Source organism: Apiospora phragmitis (genome assembly GCF_038363925.1).
Source record: "Apiospora phragmitis strain CBS 135458 chromosome Unknown utg000006l:1.0-5683423.0:1.0-5690449.0, whole genome shotgun sequence".
In the NCBI taxonomy this organism is placed as follows: domain Eukaryota; kingdom Fungi; phylum Ascomycota; class Sordariomycetes; order Amphisphaeriales; family Apiosporaceae; genus Apiospora; species Apiospora phragmitis.
Genome location: NW_027117404.1, coordinates 5475760 through 5502980, shown reverse-complemented (window position 1 = coordinate 5502980; position 27221 = coordinate 5475760). Strand labels below are relative to the sequence as shown.

Here is a 27221-nt window from a genome sequence, read left to right as displayed (position 1 = left end):
GCACGGTATCAAAGCTTGCTATGTAGGATTTTCTCGTCCCCCTCGTCCGGAGAAATTCACAGCAACCAGTGGTTGAACCAGGTGACGGCCTGGAGGAAGGCCTGCTCCTTGGCGAACTTCTGCTCCTTTTTGGTAATGTCGCAGCGCACGGTGAAGCCGTGCTCGGTCTGGCTGTAGAGGTTGATCTGGTAGGGGAGGCCGCCCTCCTTGAGGATCTCCTCGGAGCGGTGGCGCTTCTCGGCCGGGAAGATCGCGTCCGTCTCGGCCGCCGCGATCGAGAGCGGGCCCTTGAAGCCGGCCAGCTCCTCCTCGTCCACGAAGGAGGGGTGGGCGAAGTAGCCGACGGAGATGTCGGGGTAGTGGCGGGCGACGTACTGTTTTATGGTATCAGTATTAAGTATAGGTTGCGTGCAATATAAAGAAAGAAAGATGTACCTTGGCCCCGAAGCAGTACCCCACCGACCCGATCTTCTTAACGCCCTTCTGTTCCTTCAGGTACTTGATGGCCTCAACCACAATCGGGTCGACGTACTCGGCGGTGTGCGGGTTGTCGCCGGTGGAGCCCTTGGTGAGCCAGCTCATAAAATCAAAATCGCCGGTGCGGTTGAGCGAGAGGGCGTCGCCGTTGAACAGATCAATTATCAGCGTTAGGTAGCCGTTGGCGGCGAACTGGTCCGCCATCAGCTTGCTGTTCTGCCAGAGGCCGATGACGTCGGGCAGGTACAGGATCGCCGTGTCCTGGGCCTGGGCCACGCCGGCCGGCGGCGTCGCGAGGTAGGCTTCGTACTTGCCGACCTTGAAGCTGGTGCCGGTGGGCTCGCCACTGCGGAGGGGGTAGGATTAGCATGCTTGTCGATTTGGGGTTTCTCAACGTTTCAAACGGATCAATTGGTGTTCGGCGCAAAGCACGTTGGCAAGTGAACCTGTTCGACCAGCTGAGAACATTCGGGTCAAATGACATCATTGTCGTCTTATGTATTTCCATGATCAGATGTCACCTGTAGCCATGACTTGTAGCCACTGCGTATTTCCCATGTGTAATATGAATGCGGGTAACCTATTTCTTCCAGTCTCCGGTGGTGGGTGGCAAGGACATGACGAAAGAGGACGGCGGGGTAAATTTGTCAACACTCACTCATGCTTGACGCCGACAGTGCAGCACTTGGCGGGAGGGTTAGAAGCCATATTGGAGGATTGATCTAAAGCTTGGTGAAATAAGTCGAAGAGTTCAACGTCTGGCTTGGTTGTGTAATAGAGAGAGAGAATCAATTGAGTAGACAGAAGTTTTCAGAATGCCAAGGTGGATGGGGAGGAAGCTCTCTGTTTAAAGGGTTCCTGGCTGAGATCCAGGGATGCATCCATCGGAAACTAAAGAGGGGGCGGTTCAAGGTTACAAAGCTTGCTTAGGGTTAAGATTGTCTGCCTATAGCCTCACTACGGGCAGTATTGCTGAAGGGGCAACGGTCTCCCTGCCGTTGTACAATGCCTCTACACTACGAATTTGACCGCTTGGTAAGCCCAAATCTTCAAGCTGGCCGGGTCTCACACTCGCAGCTCTGTGTGTGGAGTTGGTGTCGTACCTACATCCCTACGTTACATGGTTGGATCTACTTTATCTCCATCTGCGCTCGCATCTTAGCGCTTCCTCCGTCCCTCATTTGCTTGAATTCCCTGAGAGCCCCTGCGGAAACATGCCCGCACCGCCGCCAAAACGCCAAAAACCACTCGGATAAGGTGGATTTCTTACGTCACCAAACACTGGAGACTAGCGCATGCTGTAGTTTCTAGAAGAAGCTTGTCTTTTATTTCCGTAGGACCTGTTTCTCCCTCCCTACCTATTTCCGGCCCATATCAGAGACACCATCTCCGCCCTTGTTTCTAACGGCGGTTTCGCTGCACAGTCTCCGGTTCTGCTCCGGGCAACTGCTAGTAATCCTCGGGGTTGGATTACTTCGTCAAAGCTTCTGGCGGTCATTTGCAACCATGGACTATTGGGTGCCGTTCAGACAAAGCCCTTGGATGTGTTCGCATCGTCAAACACGCCATCCCGTTCTCTTGCTCACTCCGTCATCATATTTCCTAAGTGTTACTTAATGACGACCTTGCGACAGACATGTAAGACTTCGTGCATTGAGTCGAAAACTCCATTATTATGATACAGCTACTTCCTATTAATATTCTGCGCGTGTCTCTGCTTCCATAGCCCAAAGGCGAAACAACGATGACCTCGGTTTTGTTCCAGTTCACTGGGGCCCCGCTAGTGACTGGATTCCTTCAGGGGTCTCTTCTCTTAACCTTACTAACCAGGTAGCAGGTAATAGCCATTGATTCACGGCCACCAACACCCAAGCCTCCACATTAGTATGCAGTTGTTACCACGTTTTCCGTCTTCTCCCACTCCGGCTGCTGCTTGACCTCACTCATGTTTCTCAATCCAGTCTCTCAGTCCCCGTTCATGCTGAGCGGGCTCACGGCGCGACTCGGCGGCACACCTCCCTTGACCACGTCTAGGAGGTGTCGGAACGCGCCCGACTTGGGCGACTTGGCGGAATTCGGGGACGCGTCGGCGGACGACGTGGGCGTTGCTGCCGTCACCGCAAACGCCGCCGCCGCCGCACCACCCATCGGGTCGTCCTGTTGGTCCTGCGGCGTGTTCTTGGCCGAGTTGCTGCCCGCCGGCGTGCGGCTGGCGGCCGACGGCTTCCTGCCGCCGCGTTTCTTCTGTGGCTGCTCCTGCGTCGGCGACTGCGCGTGCTCCATCCCGCGGTTGGCGCTGGTCGTGCGGCTATGCGACTGCGGGCTGAGCAATCCCACGGCCTGAGCAAGTTGGCTGCTGATGCTGAGGCGACGCGCCGTCTGTTGAGGGGCTGCTGCTGTTGGCTCCGACGACTGGCTTGGTGTAAGCGTTTTGGTGGACGATGACATCTTGCTGGAGGTAGGCCTTCCTCTGCTGTCGACCGACTCGCGTCTCGGGTGTGCGTGTTTCCTGTGCTGTTTCAGGGACGGCTCCGGCGAAGGCTTGGAAGTGACGGTGGCATGACTGATCCCGGCTTTCTTCCCACCACCTGAGGAAGGTCGAGGGACGCTGGTGCCCACCGCCAGTGATTTCTTCCTGTCGGGGTATTTGCTAGGTCGACGGTCCTTGGTACTTTTCCATTGAGACTGCGGTACCAGGCCGGCTGTGATTTCTTCATCGGTACCTGCATTGGACTGTTCTGATGCTGGTCGCTGTGATTCTGCGGTGGGTTGACGTCCGTGTCCAGTGAAAGGGATCCGCCACTTGTTCAGCGACGACGGAGGCGGCGAGGCCTTCGACGTGATGTTCGTCTCGAACTTCAGGACAGTGCCAGTAGAAGTAGACTCGCCAACGCGATCTTCCGTGGCATATTCCCTGCTGGTGTGCGTCTCGACTCCAGTGTCATATGGGTGATTGCTCTCCCCCGGCTTCGTGGGCTTCTCTGGCAGGCTCGCCCGCTTGAGCGCCCTAGCCTCGGCAATCTCGATGCTGTGGTCCAAATGGTCTTGGACGCTCTCGAGCCGGTGGTGCAGCCATCGCAGAGGTACGGATGCGGTCTCGAGCGCCTTGACCTTGGCTGGCTTGTTGTTGGGAGGCTGCTTCTGGTCCTTATTGAAGAAACCCAACTCGGAGCGTTGCTCGACCAGCGTGGTGACGGTCGGCCACCGCTCGCGATAGTCGAATTGTTCGCCCTTGGGCTGGCGCTTGAAGAAGGCGAGGCGATGGAAGAAGGAGGGGCAGAGCGCCGTCTGTCGCCGACGTTACTGGAGGACATGGCGACAGCGAGGGCAGGTCTAAGGATAACTAATGTCGCATGCTGTGAATGCTCACCTTGGTGGTTCGGTCAGAAGCTGAGTTTTTGAGGAACTTCGCCCTTTTCATTTCGAATCAGCGAGTCAGTCTTGGTGTTGTTTCAGCAATTGTTTGATGTTCAAACCTCTAATGATGACAAGCCATGGGAAGCTACGACGCGGAGAGGAAGAAGGCGCATGGAATACCTAGGTAGGCAATGTCCTAGTCATGGTAGAGTATGAGATGGAAAGTGCAACCGATTCTCATCTGCTTTCAATGCGCGTCACTCCATTCGATGGTGGCGTGGCTTCTTGGAATCTGTGTCATGTGTTGAACCATCCTAGCTACGCTAACTTGGCATCGGATCGAAGCTGAACAAGACGAGCGCTGGTGCACGATATATGTCATCACCATATCATACTACAACGTAATACTACTGTGTCGAATAGGCAATTGGAATATTGGCAATTGGTCGCCGTCAATTTGGATATCCAGTACGTGAAAGTCCGATTCAGCACGGGCTAGCTGTCACCCTTCATAATGGGGGGCTTGCGAGCGTGCACGACGTGGATCGGCCAATACCCATGCACGTAATTATACTCGAGCTCCTGCACCGCCCGCGCAATATCGTGCTTGATCTCATCCTCGCCCAATCCCGCCGCCCGGAACAGCCGGTGCATCGTGCCGCCCAGCAGCGCCTGCGTCACGTTGGCCCCCTGTACCTTCCCGCCATCTTGTAGCGCTCCTCCTTCGGCCAGCCGCTCGTCGGCAGCGGCAGCACTGTCTCCGAGTACTCGACGAAGCCGGCCTCGCGCATGAGCTGGCGGTATTGCGTGATGGCGAAAGCGTCGCGGCCCAGCCGCGTCAGGCCCGCCGACACCATGTGCCCGAACCGCTCGATGCCGGACCCGGCGCTCGTGCCGTCGAACGACAGCACCTCGGGCCGCGCCTCGACGACCTCGACCCAGCCGCCAGGCGCGAGGTGCTCGAACATGTGGCGGATGAGCTTGCCGTGGTCCTTGATGGCCGTGTACACCGCCCTTAGATGAATCAGATCAAAGTCCCGGTCGATCGTCCACTCATCGTCCTCGGCGTCCTCTTTCACGAACGAGACGTTGGGCGGCAGGTACTCGACCGCCGGCTGGATCAGGCTGAGGTCGGTGCCGACGACCTCGGCGTGTGGGTGCTGTTGAGCGAATTCGATGGGCCAGATGCCCGTGCCCGTCGCGACGTCGAGCACTTTGGCGGCGCGGTCGGCGTTGGGCGCGGGCTGAGCTCGTTGTCGAGCAGGGCCGTCATCATGGCGTGCTGCATGTCGAGCCGGTCCTGCTCCTCGGGGTCGTTGGGCAGGAAGTAGCGGTCCTCTTTGTACCCTTGGTACTTGCGCCCGTCGATCTCGATCGAGTCGTCCTCCAGGATCGACTTGCCCGTCACCTCGCGGTCCGGGCTGATGAGCTCCGGCAGCAGCTTGGGGTCGGCCGCGAGGACGACCTCGGCGGCTTGTCTGCCGCTAGCCGGATCCGGTGCTGACATTGTTTCGGGGATATCCTACGTTTTGGGTTGTGGTTATCAGACTCCAAGCGTTATCCGCTAAGCCGAACCTTTGAAATAGCCCCTGGGATGAGGGATACGTGGACGGCGGGGATGTAGAAAGAGGACGCCCCAGTCGTTGTCGATTGCTTGAAGGAATTTGCTGTACCGTACTGGATCCACAGATTCGAGCTCAGAAACATTGACCTGAAGATCTGCCAGGTATTTCCGTTTGGTCTGTTTGCTTACTGATGCAAGACAAATCGCTTTGGCGGTTACGGGACAACTGCAAAATGTGTTGAACGGTCTCCGTACCCCCCATTCTGCATGTGATTGACAGGCACGAAATGGTCAGGGTCCATATCCTTCCATACCCACATCACCGGAAGCTTGCCCGAATGCGTGCAAGGGAGAACCGAAGAACAGATGCCGATTGGGTATGACTGGGTCCCAGAGATTATCGGGCCGAGTACGTCCATCCTCCTCCCCATCCCTAGCCTACCCATCCCTAGCCTACCCATCCCATCGCAAATTCTTCATGAGACAAATAACTTCTGATATCCGGCTGGAGCTGACGAGTGTCTTCTTGTGCAGCCTCGGTCATGGTGTCATGGCAAAGACGGGAATGTCTGGTCAAGTACTTGTATCAAGATAAGATAGGCATCACCCGTTTTGGTGGCCCACCTCATTATGTGAGTACTGCAGATACTAACTCGCAACGGACTTTCCTGCAGTCACTTTCATGCCGGTAAATAATGCCATTGCATATTTGACGTAGCCGTGACAAGGGGCTCCGGAGGGGCATTTGACAAAATATGGAGACGTTGCGGTATCACGACAAGCATGCAGATAAGCTCATCGGTCTCAGATCAAAAAGAGTATGCACATCGCCCTTGGCTGGATGTCAACCAGACTTGGTCCCCTTGCGGATACGAAATATCTGACAATGATCAGACTTTGTACATATTAAGTAGACAATGGGGGTCAATATTCCAGCTTACTTACAGCAATGGTCAAAGTGGAGGCAGCGTAGAGGGTGGAGACAAGGCAGTACGGGGGTCACTTCCGAGTGGTACGCTTGTAAGTATGTGGACCTGCCTTGTTCTGATGTTACGTGAGGTAGTGCTGCTAAAATTCACAACCATCCCATGCCGAACGCCCTAACCCACGAACCTCTACCCACACGGATCGACTTCCCCTGCTCCCTGTCTTGGCACTTGGGTTGGGGGTATCAGTGTCACCAAGGCTTCTGGGCATATATCACATGGAAAGGCCAATACCCACGCACCCGCTTGCTCAGCAGCTCCGCCCAGACGTCCGCCGTCAGCTGCTTGTTCTCGCGCGCCGACACGCCCGCGAACTGCAGCACCTTGAACGTGGCCGAGCCGACGATTTGGTCGTAGTTGACGGCCTGGAAGAGGCCGATATGCCGGTACTTGGCGTTCTCGGCCGCGCTGGCGCGGCTGTTGTCGTCGTAGTCGCAGCAGGGCATCGGCATCACGTGCTCGCGGATCGAGGACGCGAGGAAGCCCACGTCGGCCAGCAGGGCTCGGTACCGCTCCAGCGCCGTGGCGTCGCACCCGAGCCGCGTCAGACCCTCCCCCGAGGAGTTGGCAGTGGCGCTCCAGCGCCGAGCCCACGCTGCTACCGTCGTTGGAGTGGAAGGTGTACTGGTTGCCTTGCACTTCGACCCCAGCCGCCCGGGGCGAGATGTTTATAAACTGCAAAAGAAAAAGAGTTCCCATCATTAGTTTGACAACATAAAACTTCTTAAATCATAAATAGGGACCTTTCCTTTTCCCCTCTCCAACCCTTTCGGCGTGTCAACATCCGACAGATAGAGAGAATATGTAACAAGATAAGTGATTCAAAAAGCAACATACTATTCCTCAGAAGCTTCATATGGTCCTTAACAAACATGGTGAGCTCCCGAACGTGGATGTAGTCGAAGCCCACGGGAACGCTCCACTCATTCTCCTCGACGTCCTCCTTGATGAAAGAGACATTCGGCGGAAGCGGCCGGTGCGTGGGCTGGATCATGGTCAGGTCGGTCCCCAGGACCTGAGCCTGCGGGTGCTCTCGAGCGAACTCGTTGGCCCAGATGCCCGTCCCCGTGCCGAGGTCGAGCACCTGCCGCGGCTGCCGGATCGGCGCCAGGTACAGCCGCTTGTCGGTCAGGAGCTTGTAGACCTCGTGCGCGAAGTCCAGGCGGTCCTGCTCCTGCGGGTCGTTGGGGAAAAAATAGGTGTCTTGCCGGTAGGCCTGGAATGTGCGCCCATGCTCGTACACCACCTCGTCGGGGAAGATGGAGACGTCGAGTTTGATCGGCTCCTGTTGCTGTTGCCGTGGTTGTCTAAAGCCTTCTGGCAGTGGTTGCTGCCAATGAGAGCCTGCAGGTGCAGTGTACCGAGGGGCCGGGGAGCGGGTGCCGGGGCGATGGATCGGTAAGTGCTGTTGGTCCCGCCAAGAGACACAGCGCCGGGCTGCTGGGTCATTGCGCCATTTCGATCTTGATTTGTGAGAGGGTCTACGGGATACGCTAGACTGTTGTAGTCATCATCCACTAAAAACATTTGAGGCGGAGGCGGATAATAATATGATTCCGATTCATGAGGAGGCTGCCATGGCGACTGTTGTGATGGCGCCAAGTCAAACGCAGTGTGCGAAGATTGAGGACCGAACATCGCGCCATCTGACATAGGGCTGCTAATAGCATCAGGATACGGCAGTATTGGTCGGCCGTTCATGGCGTGGGTTTGCTGGCAGATCATCCCATTGGTGTCATATTCGAAGCCATTTTCGGCGGAACAGGAAGATGGGAGATGGCGGTTGTAACAAATGCCCGTCGAGAAGTCGCCAGGATTAGCATAATCATACTGCTGGCCCCTCTGCCGCTCTTGATATGGTCCCATGATGTAATTAATTCCGTTCGGCTTGAGAAATCGTTGGTGTAACAAACAAAAAAGGGCAATGCCGTTACGAAGGGAGGGATGGGTGGAGGAGCATGGAGAAAAAGAGGCCAGGCCACACAGAAAGAGGCCGACGAAGAGGGAGGAATTCTATTAAAAGCCCGCCCCGACGCGGCCCCCAAATCTGACATCCCTCACTTGGCCTATGCCCGTTCGAGCTTGATGTAGATATGCAGCAGGCCCGGAAGGTGGCCTGCCATGGTCCCCAATCGACCCAATCGGAGAGGTTGCAGTGAGGGGTTGGGCGGGTTGCAATAATATTGCGACTTTGACAGACCCCGGTCTTTGCCTGCCTGCGAGCTGCCTGGCCCCCCAGTCTGCCAGTCCGCGAACCCCAGCGAATCACCCTGACACCCCCCCCCCCCTCGACGCCTTGCCGCCGAATCGACGAGTGACTCGGCCCGAGAGTGGCCACGGGCCAATCACGCCGCGCTCGCGCCAACGCCCGCATCTGCCTGGGCTCACCGTTTCGTCACCCAAGCATGGGCGCCCAGAGGAAAAGACGAAACCCCGCCATCCCCCCCCCCCCCAAGATGGTTGCGGGTTCTGGGCAAGATTAGCAACCACAAACGAACCATTGCGGAGATTTCCCGCACTTATGCCGCTGCTGAAGGATGTTGGTTATTTCTGCAACTGACTGACTGACGAGCCGACGGAATCACCCTGCCGTACCATTGGTGGATAAGACCCCCTGTCAGCATGTCCTTTCACGTGACGATGCGTTTCGGTTCTTGCTTAAGCGTCTCATCGTGTCGCGCGTGATAGCTTGAGGGACAGCTGGGTGACACGACAGTCGGATTCCTGGCTGGCAGTAGAGTACCGTGGTTGGCTGGGCTGTCAGTGACTGCAAGGACTGCCGATCATGTTACGACTTTGACCCCGAAGGTGAGTATTTTTGGAACAGACTCCAAACATGCGTAGACATGTTCAAATCACCATATGCAATGCAAGGAACATTTCGTTTATGCAGCCTGGAAGGTGGTTCTGACGCCCCATTCCCTGCAGAGGCGGGGAGGGGGATGAGATCGATTACATTGAACATGCAAGGAGTTAGCTAATCGATTCTGCAGCGGGAGTTTTTGTTTTTTCCCCCAAAGTGGATGAAGATGCACAGCGGAGATGGGTCGAATACGTAGGCCGATCCCAAACAGATCATGGAATCAAATCTTGGAGTCGGCTATCGGGGACGGAGAGCCTGATCCGTGAGCTAAACGTGGCCGTATAGGGAGGAAGATCATGCAGTCAACATGTACCGCCCCCACAGTCTCATGATTATTCTTCGTGCCCCCCTATTCCTCTAGCCCCATTTCGCATCTCATCTGTTCGGGCTCCATACGCGGAGCAAAATGATTATGTCAGACGTGGTGGGACGCCGCCTCCACTCCTGCGAGTGGATGGAGCGGAAACCCTTGGGTTTTGATTACCATCGCGCTAAACGCGGCAGCTAAATCGCTTGTATCCGAGCATGTCTATCAAGTTCTTGCCTTGTTCCTTCACTCAGGCTGTATGTACCCGCCATGGACAGTCGCAGCCAAGAAGCCAGGGCTCGAGGTTGCTCGGTTTCTAGTACGGCGAGACTTTGCCGCCAGAACTGGTCCATGGAGACGCGAACTGTATCGAACAGGTTCCCGCAGAATGAATGGGAAGGCAAAACCTCAGCCTCAGCCTGTCCACACGTAACAACCATTACCTCACCACTTGGTACACCCAGTATCGGCGGCTCTGTGTTCGGTCCTCGGCGTGGATAGGTTAACAGTACGGGTCTCTACTTGATTCCAAGGGATCGGGTTTCGTGAAGAGGTTTCGAAGCTTGCATTAAACCGCGGCTCAGCTATTCACCGAGCAGTCCAACATAATTGATTCTAATGCCTAGTTCTATTATATACGACCATATCCTGCTGAATACTAGGGATCCCGTCCGCTCTCCCATATATAGTAGCAGAGAGCCGAATTAGTACTAGGGTCGGTGACGACCTGGGAATCCCCGGTGTTGTATGTTTTGCTTCTGCTTTTTGCCATCCATAGATGGACAGATGGGAACGGGAACAGTCGACCAACGATTGGGCTCCGTGAAAATTCTATACTGGTATATGAGGAGTACAAGCCAGCACGTAAGAAGTTGCCACATCCAGGGCCGTCAACCATCCCGTCAGGCTCCTTCACAGACATACACCCAACACGGGAGACTGAGGGAACACCCACATGGGCAACTTGATGGTAGTCAACCATAGCACCGGAGGCGGTGAAAAACACGTACTTTTATTGCGTTGCCGCTTGTGCTAGTGATTGCAAGTACCGTGGTTGGGTGTATGTGGTTGGCACTTCACAATGCGGACACACCAAGGATAACCAAATTCGGGTGGCAATAAGTCAGGAGACAGGTAATTTAAGCTCCTTTACTACTAACTGTAAGATAGCCGTAGATGGGGCAAATAGTCTTTGAGGCATGGACAAAGACTGCAGTGATAATGACACCGGTATCCAATGCTACAAGAGGAAATCCCAGGGGATTCGAGGAGACTCGGAGCGTTGGTTTTGAGCTGGTGCAGGTAATCATGAAGCACAAGATTCACTGTCTCGAACAGGTCGGGGCACCGGTATTGAATGACTCGACCGATTCAGTCATGAGGAAGACGGCATTGCATACTGTCCTCGTACTCTACCTAAGCCTAAAAAGCCGCTCGTACAAGACGAGAGCATCAACGAGGATGTCTGTCTATGACTACTACAAAACCATGAGCAAGGATTCCCCTTCACGCTGTGGCGGCATACCCATCGACCACCTCGCCGGGGCCGCTGTAAAAAAGAAGCTACGCCTCGTCTGCGCCCTCCATCAGCAACTTCGAAAGCCACCTAAGCCCCAAGAAGTTCCAGCGCGCCCTGGCCTTGGCGGGTGCACGCCGCATCACGAGGCTGGACCACCCGCGAGCCCTTGGCAGCCGCGGCCAGAGCACGACGGACACGGGGAGATCATCGACACACACACCTCCGGGCGGGCTCGGGCCTGGCCCAGCTATGCCAGAATCCGAAACCGGCAAGACGGTCGGGGCCTACTGGCGCGCGCCGTGTTTGATATGTAGTATATTGTATGATACTAATACTCGCCAACACACCCAGTGAAGAATGTGTATTGATTGAAACTGATTATTATGAAATGGCTCTAGATTGGAAACTACTCCTGAAGACTTCCCCGCCCCGTGATCTCAACCTATTTCTCCACTTGACGAAGAAGAACCACTTTCATCCGTGACCCAACCCGAGGACGTATCATCATCTACCGCCGCATTCGGTAGGATTGCCTCACAGAGCTGCGTGATCGAGTCCTCGCTCTGGTTTTCCTCCCTCCCATAATCGATCTCCTTGCTCTCCGAATCTGTCCCTGGTGACGAGAGGTAAGATTTCTCGGATTCCAGGTCGGTCGAATCCTTCCAAATGGATATCAGCAGATCCCATAAATGCTCTCGGAGACATGCAAGCACAGCGGCTTTCTCGGCTGCGTTCAAGTGTTGCTCGTTGTCCCGAAAGTCGTCAATAATCAACTGGTGATAGGTTTCGAGCTTCGTTTTGGTCGCGAATAATCTGGAAATCTGCCTCTTCACTATTAAGTATTGAGGTACATCCCTGGTCGTGTCTTGACAGGTGTCGAAGTAAACAAAGCGTTCGGATTCCAGAACCATGTCCGATCGACGCGATGCCTCTTTCCACGGAAAACGGATGATTCGGATCGCACTACCATTAGTACGGAGCCGTATTTTTGTTGTATGAGGATTCAGTCTTGATTGGGGTTTACTGTAATATGTAAATGCAAAGATCTGCATGTACAAGGGTGGACTTGCACGGGCGGCTTCGATAAACAAAACCCGACCGCTTAATGGTCTCATGCCAGTAATCGTTATCGTTCTCTCCGATACAATAACCACCTCTTTTAAAAGCCTCAGTAATATAGGATGCCAGAGTTTTCTCCATTGCAAGGGGAGTGGGGGATTCTCTTCAATTTTGTGGCAGGTTATATGAGATGCTCTAACAATTCATACCAGAGGTTTGCCATAAAAGGCGGATCTGACGTCCGTGGCGGTGTTTTTGGAAGATATTAAAGATAGTTCTTCGAAACGTTCGGAAGAACTTGTCGGGTACGTAGCTGTCTAGCATTGCTCCTGATAAAAGGCCGTACGAGGATAAGGGCAATATATCGAGGTTTTCAGCGATATACTCCCAATGGAGGCCGTCGAAACAGTGGTTCCAGAATTCCCAATCAGAAGGGAAGTGCTCTGGGTTGCCAAACCTTTCGGTGATAATTTTCAAGTTCATCTCCCGGCGGTCCACCGCAGCATATAACTTGCGCAAATTGTCGGTAACTTCTCGAGTGATCAAGGTGTACGACTCCAAAAGGTATTTCAAGATACTCATAAACCCCACCAATCTTCTTTCCGTTAGGCACCCGACCGATTTAGATCTCGAAGAAGGTGCAGAAATGATAAGAGCCAAGTAGCCTTGATACAACTGTCGTAAGACGTCTTCGAGCGTAGTTTGCGATGGACTCAAGTCCTTGGCACTGCTCTGATCCCGAACAAAGTCGTAAGCAGAGCGATGGACCCAGACGATCCTTCGAGTCTCGTATCTCAATGTCACAGGGTACTTAATATCGCATAAGCTAAAGCACCCCACTCACGGGCCACTTTACTAAGCTACCCTTACCCTTATAATCAAAGCTATTTCTACGGCTAGAATTAACGTAAATACACTATCTTTCGTTATTTTTAATAATAATACAGTCCTCCGCCTCCGTGCTATTATCTTCTATAGCTTCTATAGCGTTACGAGGCCTTCTTAGCACTTCGATATCGTTAGCTTCGTCCTTATATACGACCCTACCCCTTAGCCTTCGCTTAGCCCGGCGTATATTAGCTATACGAATAAATCGTTATCTCGATACGAGTTTTACTTTTTAATATACTCTTATAATTTCTTTATTAAATTTAGTTTAATATTATAACTTAGCTTAATTATATAGCTTAAACTTATAAAAAGAGTATCGGTATAAAAATATTATACCCCGCTTAGGATATAATATTACTAATTACGATAAAACTGTTAATTATATTAATACTAATTTATTTATATTTCGTAATTAACCGTTACCCGGCGTGGCGCCACTTTAACGAGCTATGAGACGGATAAAGGCCTAGGTGGCCGAAGATATAAAGGTAACGGTTATGTGAGGGATCTCGAGATTTCGCGAGATCTAAAGATTCGGATCTCGAGGATTTTAAAGATCCGCGAGATTTAAAAAATTAATAAAAAGGGATTAAATATATAATTATAAACGTTTTTTATATATTTTATATAAATATTTTTTATTTTAATAATTAATTTAAATATTAATTTAATTTATTAATAAAATATATTATTTTAATAATTTTATTATAAATATTTTTAAATTAATATATTTTAATTATTTTTTATTTTTATAATTATTATATATTATATTAATAAAAACGGATTTTTATTATACGTTTAAATATTTTTTTATATTATTAAATATAAATTTTTTAATATATTTTATTAAGTTTTTTTTAAATTTTTAATAACGTTTATTATATTTTAATTATTTTTATTTTTATAAATTATTACTTAAACTTTTAAGTAATAATACTTATAGGAAATATATTTATACCTAGACTTAATAATACCCCCTCGTTACGAGAAGGCCTTTATTATTATTATAAGCACCCCTTAACGAGATCCTATTATAGAGGTAAATAGTAACGATAACGATAACGGCCTTACTCGATAGGCGTTAGCTAAGCGAATTAAGGAATTTAAATAAAAAAGCGCTAATTATTAATATTATTACGTTAAATTTAAAAAAGAATATAATACTTTTTTAATAAAGGAAAACTTAGGATAGATATCCGATATTAATAAGTTACGCGAAGAAGTACGTTTCTTTTATACCGCCGTTAATATGATTTAAACCCTTATCGCTTTAAAAAAAGGAATAAAGATTAGTTTACTTACGTTATTTAATAGAACGAGCGGGAACTTTTAAAAGTTCCTCGTTTAAGTTAAAGCTTATTAATAATTTTATAAAGAAATATTTAAAAACCCCGCTTAGTAAGTTATTTACGCCGCCTCGTTTTTTAAAAGAAAAGTACTCGTTTAATTCGAACCTTACCTCGATAAACTTATAAAAAACGATTAATAAGTCGAACTGTGCCGCACGGAAGTATAACGTATTTTCAGAAGTTACGATAGCTTTAAGGACGCCTTTAAGTCACTTTTCTAAGACCCTGACGAAAAACGATAGGTAGAAAAAAAGCTTAAGACTTTTAAATAAAAGGGATTAGCCGCCTTTTATACCGCTAAGTTCCGACGTATTATAGCTCGACTAAACTATACCGAAGTTATTAAAATTATAATATATTACCGAGGATTAAAGGAGGACGTTAAAAACGAACTTAGCCCGCTCGATACTTTAAATAATTTCTTTTCGTATATAGAGCTTATAATTAAGATCGATACTCGTATATACGAACGACGCCGCGAAAAATAAGGCGGATAGTAACGATAAATTAATTAAATTTAAACTAATATAAAACGATTACGTTATTATTATAATATATAGCTTAGAAATATTACCGCGTATAGTTATTATAATAAAAACGATAGGAAGTAAAATATTACCTGCTATAACTATTAAAAGAAAGGGTATTACTCTTAAAAATGCCGAGCCCCGAAAAAGGATTTCCGGAAAGTCTTAAATAAATAACACGTTAACGTTACAATAAACGAGAACGCCCCTATACTAATTATTAAAGGAAGTAGCGCCACTATTAAACACGGCAGCCTATCCTGGACAGCCTGCTACGACGATAGGTGCACCTTCCACCGAGCGGATAAAGAAGGAACCGGATGGTTCCCCAGGGCCCTAAAAACAAAGAAAAGCCCCAACCGGAGCGTCGCTATAATAAGTAGAGATTTCGCCCTAACTTACGATCTTATCCCCGATAGCTCTAGTAATAGTAATAAAATTGTTAATTAATAAGAATAACTTACTAGCTATGAACGACTAATCGGTATATTAATAAAGAAACTCGTAAACGAGATTACCGGATTTCGGAACCTTAAGGACGACGGATAGCTAGCTATCTTAGGCATTTTTTACCCATATTTAAAATACCTGCGCCAAGTACTTATCACGGCAGGATTTAATTAAGAAATCCGCGGTAATTATATAATAAGCGATAACCCTCGGGTCTTTTTTATAAGCGAAGTATACCTTATATTTTTATAAATGTTATACGTATATAACGCTTATATAAAATATTTCGTAAAAAAACTTAAAAACGAATAGTTTCTTTAACGAATAAGTAAACGAGTTATTACGAACTTATACTTTAACTATATAATCAGGAAAATTAAAACGTCGATCCTCAATAAATAACGCGCGTACTTATTAATATAAAAAAATTTAAAGTAGCTACGAAAATACTATTTAAAAGGATAAGATTAAAAAGAGTATTTCGAAGACTAATACCTTAAATACGCCTAGGAAAAATCGCGAGCTTATAAACGTTTAAAGGAAAATATTTAATACTTTTAAAACGTATAGGTATACGCCCGACGGGAGAATCCCTTTACTATAATTAAGGACTTATAAAGCGCTTATAAACTTTAACGAACCTAATAAATTTTTAAATTACCTAAAAAACCCGAATTTTAAATATTAAAGATAATATTATATACGGGGAGGGGTATAGAAACACCTCCGTTAATATATTAAGAAGCTCCTTATAAAAAAAGAAAAGAACGATAGCGACAACGAAACGGTCAATCGCAAGAGTTTATTACTTACTTAAAAGAATATCGGTCGGGAAATAAACGCCGCCGAATATAAAAAAATAATACTAGGCGGATTAAGAAAGGTCCCTATACTAAATAACGGATGAATAAGATATTTATAAATATATCGTCTTAATAATAAATATAAAAAGAGTTTATATTAAAGCGTTACTCGATAATAAAGCGTAAGGAAATTATATTTTATTATAAATCGTTAACCGCCTAAAATTAAAATAATAAAAAAAAAACGCCTTATACCGATTTAAAACCGTCGATAAAGGACTTATAATTTACGAAGATAGAGAAGTACGGAAGGAAGTCGCGAACCTTCCGATTAATATCGGAAGACGTTACGAACGAATTTCGTATAATATTACGAACGTCGCAAAATACGATATAATTTTAAAGATACCCTAATTACGAGTAAGTAATCTTAAAATTAATTAGAAAATAAGCTAACTTTAATAAAATATATTAAAAAAAGGTTTAATTAATAAGTAGCGGTTTAAAAAGCGACCTTTTAATAAACTTAAAATATTTAAAATATATATTATTACTAAAGAATTTAAGCCGAACGTTATAACGATTATATTAAAAAAGTATCGGCAATTCGAAGCTCTTTTTAATAAGAAATTAAAAATAGGCTTACCGTTTTATACACGGTAGAATTACGAAATACCCCTTAAAAATAAAAAAGAACCCCTATTCATGCCTATATATAAGCTTAACCAAGAGTATAAACAAACCTTAAAGGAGTATATCACGGAGAATCTCGAGAAAAGAGTTATACGACCATTTATATCGCCAGCAGGCTTTCTTATCCTCTTCGTCCCGAAAAAGAGTAAGGACGAGAAACCTAAGTGGCGTATATATATCGATTATTAAAAGCTTAACGAAATTATTATTAAAAACCGGTACCCCTTACTTTTAATTAGCGATTTACGAAATAAACTATTACACGTTAAAATCTTTATAGTATTTAATCTCTTTAATATATATAACTTAATTTGTATTAAAGAAGGAAAAGAATAAAAAACCGCGTTCCGAACGAAATATAGATATTTCGAATATTAAGCTATACCGTTCGGTTTAATTAATACGTTAATTAGCTTTTAAGTAATAATTAATTACGTTTTATGCGAATACCTCGATAGGTTCGTTATAATATGCCTCGACGATATCTTTATTTATTTCGAGAACAAAGAATAGTACCGAGAGTACGTAAAGTTAGTACTTTAAAAGTTATAAGACATTAATCTATTAGTAAACTTAGAGAAAAGCGAATTCTATTAATAAACGGTTACGTTTATAAGATATATAATATCCCCCGGAGAAATTTAAATAAAGTAGTCGAAAATCGTAATAGTTAAGGAGTAGTTTACGCCTATAAGCGCTATAGAAGTCAGATCTTTTTTAAAATTAGCTAATTATTACCGGATTTTCGTCCCCGGATTTAGCAGGATAGCGATATTTTTTACGAACTTAACAAAGAAAGATAAACTATTTAAATAGACGAAAGCGGAAGAAACCGCCTTCTAAGTAATAAAGGAGTAAATTCTTAACAAATTAGTACTTCGCGTAGCAGATTTAGCTAGACCTTTTAAAGTTGAGACCGACGTTTTGAACTATGCGATCGGAGGGTAACTAAGTTGACGGGACGATAACGGAAAGTCGCACCTTATCGCATTTTTTTCGAAGAAGTTAAATAGACTAGAACTTAACTATTAAATTTATAATAAAGAGTTAATCGTTATTATTAAAGTATTCGAAAAATAAAAATATTATTTAAGCGGAATAATAGAACTAATAAAGGTTTATATCGATTATAAGAACCTTATAACGTTTATTATTACGAAAGAGTTAAATAAATAATAAGTACGATGGTTTAAATTCCTCTTTAAATTTAACTTCGTTATTATTTATTGGAAGAGTAGCGAGAACGGTCGCGCCGACGCACTTAGCAGGCGACCCGACCATTAAGAGGAAGTCCCCCCGGGAACTAGGACTATCCTTAAATAAGACCAGGATAGTAACCTCGTATTATTACGATAATTAAACATTATAAACCGTATTTAATATAGCGATGAATAAGTTACTAAGTTTAGATAGCTTAACCGGACCCTCGATTTTATTAATTATGCTAAGGATTACCTCGAAGACTGTAATGGCCTCGTTTTTTACCGAAATAAGATCTATATCCCTAAGCAATATTAAGAAGATTTTATTAAGGATTTTTATAAACATCCCGCGCATGGATACCAAGGAGTATTCAAGACCTAGAAGCGAATTACTAGATAATTCGATTACGAAAACTTTAAGCTAACCGTAGCTAAGGTTATTAATAAATGCGACCTATATAATAAGGCTAAGTCCGCAAGATATCAATTATACGGAGAACTATAGCCGATCCTATCGCTAGACAGGGCGTAAAAAATAATCGCGTTCGACTTTATAATTAAGCTACCCCTATTAAAGGAACTATTAACTAAGGTTAATTACGATAATATCTTAATAATTACAAATAAACTTATAAAGTATACCTACTTTTTATTATATAAAGAGTTTAGTAATACTAGCGATCTAGCCTATACCTTCCTCCGTACTATTATTAACTAGCACGGGCTACTAGAAACGATTATTTCTGATCGAAATAAGCTGTTTATAGCTAAGTTTTAGAGGTTATTTATAACATAACTCGGTATTAAGTATAAATTATTTATAACTTACCACCTTTAAATAAATAAATAGATTAAAAGAATAAACTAAACTTTAAAGTAATACTTACACTACTACGTTAACTATAAATAAAATAACTAAGTAACGCTATTACTTATAGCGCAGTTCGTATATAATAGCGCCGATAACGAAACAACGCGTATTTTATTATTTCGGGCTAATTATAAGTACGACTTAAAGATTACCCGGAAACCCCTAGAAAGAGAGTTAATACTTATCGCGATTATATAAGTTAAAAAACTAAAAGAATTATAAACAGCATTATAATAAGACCTCACTTTCCTCTAATAACGAATAAAGAAATACGCCGATTAAATAAAGCTAAAGGGACTAACTTTTAAAGAGGGAAAAAAAGTTTACCTTTTCCGACGAAACATTAAAATAAAGCGACTTAGCATAAAACTCGACTTTAAAAAATTTAAACTATTCGAAATTAAAGAAGTTATTTTAAAAACTAATTATTAATTATCGCTACTTAAAACAATACGAATACACCCTATATTTCATATTTCATTACTCGAGCTAGCGGCCGAAGAAACCCCGATCGATACACAGCTAGAAGTCGAAACAGATCAGCACGAGTACGAAGTCGAGAAAATTATCGATAAACGAAAAAGGGGACGAGGGTTTCAATACCTCGTCCAGTAGAAAGGGTACCCATTTAAAAACAACACCTGGGAACTTAGGAAGTACCTGGAGAACGCTGCTCGGGAACTCTAGCACTTTGAGGAATAAAGCTAAAATTAGCCAACAACGAGGGCTCCAACGGAACGTTCGGGTACACCTCGTCCCAATCGAACGCGAAGTCGGAAGGTAACGTAAGAATAGCCTCCTAGGGCGGCTCGGCAACCGCCTTGCAACGAGTATCCTCCTTAGCCTCTTCACGCTCGACGCGCTCTAACTTCTCCACGCTTAAAATGCCGCGACGAATGGCCCGGGTTATCTTATCGAACCAAAGATTTTTCTACTTGCGAAGGCGAAGGACCTCGTCCTCTAGCGCTTTAATTTCCGCCTCGAACTTGGCGTTCTACTCCGCGGTAATAAGAAGGGCGGACACCGAGAAGTGCATATCGTAACTAAACTGATGGTTCGTAACGTAAGAAAGGTAACGAGAAGAATTATCCGAGGAAGCACGGTACTCTAACTTGCGACGAACGTAGTAAGAATAACCGTCCGGTATTTCTACAGAATTACGAAATAAAGTAAGAGCTAGAGCGTTATACTATTTTATTTTTTTAGTACGAGGGCGAGGGACGCGACGTTTTTTAATACGACTAGACGTTATAATGAGCAGATATTATAATAAAGCGGAAGAAGAAGAACTTATTAAAAACCCGACGAATAGGAGAAGTAAAAGTATTTATAAGACCTGGCGCTTTAGGGATAAAGTAATTAAAAAAGGGAGGATAATATTACGACCTAGCCTAATTATACGGCCTAAACTTATAAAAAGAGTATCGGTATAGAAATATTATACCCCGTTTAAGATATAATATTATTAATTATAATAAAACTATTAATTATATTAATACTAATTTATTTATATTTCGTAATTAACTGTTACCCGGCGTGGCGCTACTTTAACGAGTTATAGAATAAATAAAGGCTTAAGTGGCCGAAATATAAAAATAACGGTTACGTGAAGGATCTCGGGATCTCGCGAGATCTAAAGATCCGGATCTCGAGGATCTTAAAGATCCGCGAGATTTAAAAGATTAATAAAAAAGGATTAAATATATAATTATAAATATTTTTTATTTTAATAATTTTATTATAAATATTTTTAAATTAATATATTTTAATTATTTTTTATTTTTATAATTATTATATATTATATTAATAAAAATAAACTTTTATTATATATTTAAATACTTTTTTATATTATTAAATATAGACCTTTTAATACGTTTTATTAAGTTTTTTTTTAAACCTTTAATAGCGTTCGTTATATTTAAAAATAATCGACTTAAGCTTTAAAATACGCGATTTTATTAGCGCTCTAATCTAAGGCCTTATTAACTTTTTTAATAAAGAGCCGTTAAAAAAGTATTTTAAAAATAAAGTTTATAATAATTAATTTTTTATTATTATTTTATAATTCCTAGTTATTAAAAAGTGTTTTAATAAGTATTAAAATTAATTCGGCGAAGAAATTAAGTATTACTTCTTTTTTAACTACTTTTAATAGTTTTAAATATATTTAAATAACCTTTATATCTTTTAAAATAACGTATTTTAATAATCCCGCGGATAAATCTTAGTCGTTTTTTAAACGTTTTTAATTATAAAAAGAATTAATATATTAATCTTAACTTAGCGGTATACTTTTAATATATTTATTTTTATAGGTTTTAATTTAAAAACCGTATTTAAATACTTTTTTAAAATAATCCTTAACTTTTATTTAATAAGCTAAAAACTTTTATACTTAAAACTTATACTATATAAATATAATATAATTTATAAAAAATTAGTTATATTTTATATAAAAAATAAAACTATAAAAAATTAGTTATATTTTATTTAAAAAATAAAACTATAAAAAACTATCGTTTATATATAATTTATTTATTAATATAACGAAACCGTATATAAAGAATAAAAATATTTTGAATTTAATTTAAAACTATAACATTACTAGTCCACCTTTTAGGCGACCCCTTAAACCGCTAGTTATTTTAAAAATAACCGTCTTAGTTTAGAAACTATTAATTTTAAACGTTGGCCCCTTAAAAATAACTAGCGGCGGGAGGGGTACCCTATTATAGCTTATACACTTTAAGGTAATAATTTATTCCTTTTTTCGATATCTTTTTTAAAAACTAGATAACTAATAGTTTTAATAACTACTTAATAATTACCGCTAACGCTTTAGCCGATATATATTTCGTTAGTATTATAAAAGCGTTTAAAAGAGATATTAGCCAGCTTTAAAGTATTAAATCTATTGAAAAAACGTTAATACTTACTATTATAACTTTATTAACTCGGCTATAATTAATTATTTTTAATTTTACGGTCTTAACGGATTTATTTTTAATTAAAAAACGAGTATATTATTATTATTTTAAAGTATAAGAGGCCTTAGAAGCGTTTAATATTCGCTATGCTATAAACTTAAACTTAATTAACGTTAACGCGAAGCTTAACTTAACTTAACTAACAGTTTAATATATTAATTCGTTTTTTAAAAGTAATAATAAAACCTATTAGTTTTTATTAAACTTATTTCTAATAAGTATACCGGCGAGACGGCGTTAAATACATAATCGAGGGGTTAATTATTTATAAACGAATTCGTAAATAATTATTCTAAGCTTTATATTATATATAATAACTTATGTACGCTTTTAAAATTAAACGAAAATATCGTTATAAAAAATAAAAATAGGCGAAAAAAATAAAAGTAATAATAACTTTAAAAAATAAAAAGTAATAATTAAATTAAAAAGTTTTCTAATTAGGATGCACGGTGAAAAGACGCGTTCGTAGGGTAGAACGCGGTGGCCCGTAACGGGGTGGCCCGTGAGGGGGCGCTTTAGCTTATTTGACGCTTGCGTATGAACGGCGTGTCAGAGCCTTCAGCCCTGAGCCAAACGTCTGTAGAGTTCCATTGACTTTCTCTCCAAGCCTCGGGACCGAAGATGAATCTAGTCATATCGCCAGCCTCAATACCTCGTACCAACGATTGTGTCACCAAAACTGCCCACAAAAAGACGCCCTCTACTTTTTTTGGCGATGCGATTATGTATGTATCGGAACCGCGTATATTGACTATCTTGGCCGATTCCGGCAGCAGATAGTTTCAGCTGGGTGAATCGGGCAATATCAGATAGATTCAGATCTTGCAGACGTACCGTCTTGCAAGAGGAGAGCTTTTTGCTCAGCTGGACCTCAGGGCGACTCGAAACACGGAATTTGACCCTCTCGTGGCCTTGGAGTTCAAATATGAGATTGATAAGCTCAGTGTAGTTCCCATTGAATTCTTCCAGGCCATCGACGAAAATGCAAAACCGACTCCATGTGGCGATGTCGATTGCCTCGTGAAAAGCCTCGTTGAGCAACCTCTCGGTCTATGTATGCATCATCGACGTTCCAATGGCCAATCGATTCATGAGAGCTTGGGTTCATTTGGACTTTTCTCCGCAATTTGGTAGAGCAAGCTCTGTAGCAGTCCAAGTGTGCTTTTTTACAAGTCGGTCCCAGCCTCCGCACCAAACATCGAGTGCCTTCCTTGTGCGGGGGTCATCGACGATGTGAGCCATCAGAGTGCTTTTCCCTGAGCCTGCTTTTCCATTGACCCAGTACACACTGCATTGTAATTGTGTAGCCATGCTGCCAGATCATCCCAGGGCCGATGGGTCGCCGCCCGGTCATGGTTCCCATGAATGACGAGAGTATCCGTCTGATCCGAAATATGGTTATCTTCAGTCTCAAAGACCCACTCTAGCGTGCCGGGCGCAGCCTCTTTGATACGACTCTGTCGTTCCAGTATTTCAGGGAAGAACAGTGTTTGGAGGAATTTGTTAGCGTCTTCCCTGGCTTTCAACTCCTCGTGGTGGCTTTGGGACACAGTCATTGCTTGTTTGTGCCGCCTTGAAGCGAACCTCTCAGCTCGAGCAAACTGTGTCCTCGCTTTCGATTCCGTCTGGTCCAGACGCTTCGAGGTGTTCATCGTTGAATCTTTGATTGCCTCCCCAGTGGCGAGGTTGATGCTGGCTGTTGACTCTTTGACTGCCTCCCCAATGGCGGCATTGGTCTGCGCCAGAGCATGCATGATCTCTTGGAGTTTAGTCTTCTCGCTTTCGGACAGGCGCCTTCATTTGGGTTTTAGTAGGTAAGCCAAGTAGACATCAATCAACATGGGTAGCCTTTGATGACTTACCAGGTCTCATACTGCAGGTACATTCTGCAGTGCATCTTTTTTCGATAGTAGAGACTTCTCCAGCTCTTCAATTCTGCGGCCACCCTTCATAGCACGGTAGAGGTTCTTCGCCGTATTCGGAGTTTTTCCAGCGTCGCGCATGTCTTCCAACATTTTGATGAGGTCATTGGACTCCTGCTGGCATTTCGTGACCCATTCCGCTACGCGGCGACGGGAGGAGGAGGGCTGGCCTGATGGAGCGGCAGGCGTGAGCTGGTCCCGCACGTCACGCAGCTCGCGGACAGAGGCCTCCAAAGCCCTGTTGTAATCGGTCGCCGAGTCGGCATTGTCGTGGATCTGGCGACATAGCGCAGTCGCCTTCACGGCCACGCCGAAGAACTGCACCGCTACTGCGGCCACACCAAGAGCGGCCACGGACTCCATGGCCGGTGTGGTCAGAAAATGGATGGGAAAGAGAACTTGGTGAGAAGATTTGCCACATTGAAGCATCGGGCAGAAGAGGGGTATTTTGGCTGCGGGGACTGTGTATGATGATGTGTACAGACAGTCAGCCTCGTAGTCAGCCCTATAGATCATTGGTCGTCGCAGTCAAGCCACTTATGCACCTAGGCACACGAGACTCCGTGCCCGGTATGACATAGCTACCCAAATCAAAGGGCGGTCACAGGAGAGGAACGGCGATTCGAGCTCCAGGATGCCACCACGAACTCGCAGCAACGCTGCCGTAACTGACATTCACATCGGGACCGGTTCGACACGCCCCTTTTTCCACTTGTCCCAAATTCCGCTCGCTCCATCCCAGGCATTAAGGGGTTAGCAAGGCCGAGAAGTAAAGGTAAAAATTCTCTCAAAAGTGACATGTCACCGATGCTAGGCTTTGCGTACTTAGTAGTAACGGCGAAATCATTATAGGCATTATTACCTGGCCCATTTGGCCCCAATGACCTGGTCCGCCACATGCCGGCACAACTCGACGGTCGACTGCTTCTTCAAAATAACAAACACAGGAACCTCGACTCCGAACTGCCTGATGAACCAGTACCGCAGTTTGACCGCAATGAGCGAGTCAACACCAAGCATATACGCCGGCTTGCCGACATCGAGACTCTCTGCCGGCACCGATAGCGACTTGCTCAACTTGCCAAGTAACGCCTGCGTGACAATCTGCCCAGCCGCTTCCGCATCAGCCGCCGCCCGGATGAGCGTAATGAGATACCATGTATATATATACGAATAACCAATGCAGCATTAGCCGTTAGCCAGCAGATACTTTTACTGACTTCAAGAACATGACCATAAGACTGGGGGCATCCGTGGCGTAGACTAACTGGCGATCCGAATACGATTAGGTTTCATAAGACCCAGGACGCATAACAACTTAGAGGCTGGATACTTAGTTTATAGCTCCTGTAAAGATGAACCAAAACAAAAGACCACGGGCGCTGATAGGAATTGAACCTATCTCCGATTATCCTACCTTCTCCCCCAGTCGGCAGAAACTCATATAGAAGTGAACCTCTCAAGCTGGGTTCGAAAGTAGTAGAACATCCCAAGTTTGAAACAATTTCACAGAGTCCCTGTATCTTTATCAGCAGGCTTACGCAGTTGTATCGCATTAATGTCTCTACGATTTTACAGAAACGCAAAAGGCGGGATTGCCCGGAGGCCTCGACAGCCGTGGAAAGAGGTATCCCAGCAGACAAATTCAATATTCATGAATCTGCCCTTGGATATTTTGGAAGCAATTGCTCTCCATCTGCCGCCAGAAACCGCCGTCGCACTGGGCTTAACCTGCAAGGCCGCCCTTGATTTCTTTGAGCCCAAGCGTCCTCTGCGGCATTCCCAGCAGAAGCTCGTGCTTCAGCTTCTCGAGAGGGACCACGGCGAGCGCTGTTACTACTGCTGGAGTGCGACCATCTCCATCGCTACTCCAAGGACTGGCGAGTGCCGTCCCAACAGCGCCGAGGCGTGCCCCCGCCGTGCCGGGGACGTTCCGACAACGTCGGGGTCTGGTACTTCGGCTTCCACCACTTCCAGCTCGTCATGAACGCGCACTTCTACGGGCCTGGCCGGGGTCTACGGACGTCCATTATGGAGCCGGGGAAGGCAGGCCTCTGGCAGGCCCATGCCACAATGGCGGTGCTGGACGACCAGCTCTTCCTGTCGGCGCGGTACCGACTTCCCCGCGTCCGCGGGGGGGTCTCCAGGCCACATCAAGCGCCAGCTTTGGGCCGGCCTGGATGCGCAACAGGGCTTGCGCCTGTGCCGACATCTCGTGTTTTTGGAGGATCCATGGCGCTTGCCCGAGCTCCGGATGCTCCGGGAGCCGGATTGGCCGCTGGCGCCGTTCCGCACCGCCGGGCACTGCGCTACGTGCCTGACCGACTACACGTTCGCGCTGCGCTGCGACCGCGAGGGCCCCGGCTTCGAGATCACGACGTACCACCAGCTGGGGGCGTGCCGGATGCCGGACGACTGGATGTGGCAATGCTTCGTCGGCAACATGTTACCACCGGGCGTAATCGTCGCGCGGCAGCACTTCGCCAGGAAGAGGTTACCACCCGGCTGGGGCGTCACGCGGCAGCAGTATATCGACACGGACTATCCGCCCGGCGCCGTGATGGAGCGCTGGGACTTGGGTCGTGCGGCGGAGGAAAGGCGGATGGCAGAAGCTCTAGTTAGACTTGGTTTACTAAGAGGATAACCTGATTGGTGGGGGGATGTTGTTGGTTCACAGTTCATTTGATACGGCGTCTTGGCGTGGTACGTGGTATATCTATCTCCCATACCTCAAGGTCCATCGTCTTGTCTCAGCTAAAAACGCATGAGAATGGATTTCTTGCCGTCCCCACTGAAGTTCCCCTGCTGCCTAATCTCCAAATTTTTCTTTATCTTGTTATAACTACCTGGCTCACTAGAGAAGCTCGAATACGGTATTCCTCTCCCTCTTTCTACTATTTCTATAGATCCTTCTCCTTTGCATTAGAGAACGACTTAATCACCTCCAAAACATGAACTTATTCGACCTACCTCTAGAGCTCGTGGAGCCCATATTCGAGTACTTTGTCATATCCCGGAATTTCAAACGGGGATGCGGTTGCGCTTGGTCAATCGTAAGCACCCACTCGCTGTTGTCTGCCCGTAGCGATTCGCTAACCACCGGCCTGCAGGGCAATTCAAGAGCTTCATGGACGAAGCCATCATTCGTCTGCGCATTCTCCATCCTGGCACTATTGAGCTCAAGTCGGGAAGTGCCTTTGACGGAGTGGCGATTGCTACTGACTTCCTCAAGGAGGATTGGGCCAATTATGTCTATCGCTATCTTAACGCCCACGCGATGCAAGAGACCTCTCTGCGGTCTACCCTCGGTCGCTTCCGGCGTGCCGCCCAAACCATCTGCGAGCTTGATGGCGGCGCGGCCGACGAAGACGCGGTCAGGCGCTGAGTCGAA

At 45.7% G+C, this 27221-nt stretch overlaps 8 protein-coding genes across 8 annotated transcripts; 4 read left to right on the top strand and 4 right to left on the bottom strand.

Moving 5' to 3' along the window:
* Window positions 1-56: 56 nt before the first annotated feature.
* On the bottom strand, window positions 57-1185 carry PG994_006903 (alpha/beta-hydrolase; the record flags this gene model as incomplete). The annotated part of the gene is made up of 3 exons (XM_066858312.1): window positions 57-374; window positions 436-823; window positions 1136-1185. The coding sequence occupies 3 exons, from the start codon at window positions 1183-1185 to the stop codon at window positions 57-59; spliced, it is 756 nt and encodes a 251-aa protein (XP_066717581.1).
* A 1257-nt stretch (window positions 1186-2442) lies between these two features.
* PG994_006902 (uncharacterized protein) lies at window positions 2443-3898 on the bottom strand (the record flags this gene model as incomplete). The annotated part of the gene is made up of 2 exons (XM_066858311.1): window positions 2443-3765; window positions 3848-3898. 2 exons carry the CDS (start codon window positions 3896-3898, stop codon window positions 2443-2445), a joined length of 1374 nt encoding a protein of 457 aa, XP_066717580.1.
* A 431-nt stretch (window positions 3899-4329) lies between these two features.
* PG994_006901 (S-adenosyl-L-methionine-dependent methyltransferase) lies at window positions 4330-8250 on the bottom strand (the record flags this gene model as incomplete). Its single annotated transcript, XM_066858310.1, has 6 exons — window positions 4330-4569; window positions 4590-5047; window positions 5080-5356; window positions 6627-6979; window positions 7222-7701; window positions 7746-8250. 6 exons carry the CDS (start codon window positions 8248-8250, stop codon window positions 4330-4332), a joined length of 2313 nt encoding a protein of 770 aa, XP_066717579.1.
* A 2525-nt stretch (window positions 8251-10775) lies between these two features.
* Window positions 10776-11387, top strand: PG994_006900 (uncharacterized protein; the record flags this gene model as incomplete). The annotated part of the gene is made up of 1 exon (XM_066858309.1): window positions 10776-11387. One exon carries the CDS (start codon window positions 10776-10778, stop codon window positions 11385-11387), a length of 612 nt encoding a protein of 203 aa, XP_066717578.1.
* Window positions 11388-23776: 12389 nt separating this feature from the next.
* PG994_006899 (uncharacterized protein) lies at window positions 23777-24193 on the bottom strand (the record flags this gene model as incomplete). Its single annotated transcript, XM_066858308.1, has 1 exon — window positions 23777-24193. One exon carries the CDS (start codon window positions 24191-24193, stop codon window positions 23777-23779), a length of 417 nt encoding a protein of 138 aa, XP_066717577.1.
* Window positions 24194-25484: 1291 nt separating this feature from the next.
* Window positions 25485-25817, top strand: PG994_006898 (uncharacterized protein; the record flags this gene model as incomplete). Its single annotated transcript, XM_066858307.1, has 1 exon — window positions 25485-25817. The coding sequence occupies one exon, from the start codon at window positions 25485-25487 to the stop codon at window positions 25815-25817; it is 333 nt and encodes a 110-aa protein (XP_066717576.1).
* A 78-nt stretch (window positions 25818-25895) lies between these two features.
* Window positions 25896-26474, top strand: PG994_006897 (F-box domain-containing protein; the record flags this gene model as incomplete). The annotated part of the gene is made up of 1 exon (XM_066858306.1): window positions 25896-26474. The coding sequence occupies one exon, from the start codon at window positions 25896-25898 to the stop codon at window positions 26472-26474; it is 579 nt and encodes a 192-aa protein (XP_066717575.1).
* Window positions 26475-26957: 483 nt separating this feature from the next.
* On the top strand, window positions 26958-27215 carry PG994_006896 (uncharacterized protein; the record flags this gene model as incomplete). The annotated part of the gene is made up of 1 exon (XM_066858305.1): window positions 26958-27215. The coding sequence occupies one exon, from the start codon at window positions 26958-26960 to the stop codon at window positions 27213-27215; it is 258 nt and encodes an 85-aa protein (XP_066717574.1).
* Window positions 27216-27221: the final 6 nt, after the last annotated feature.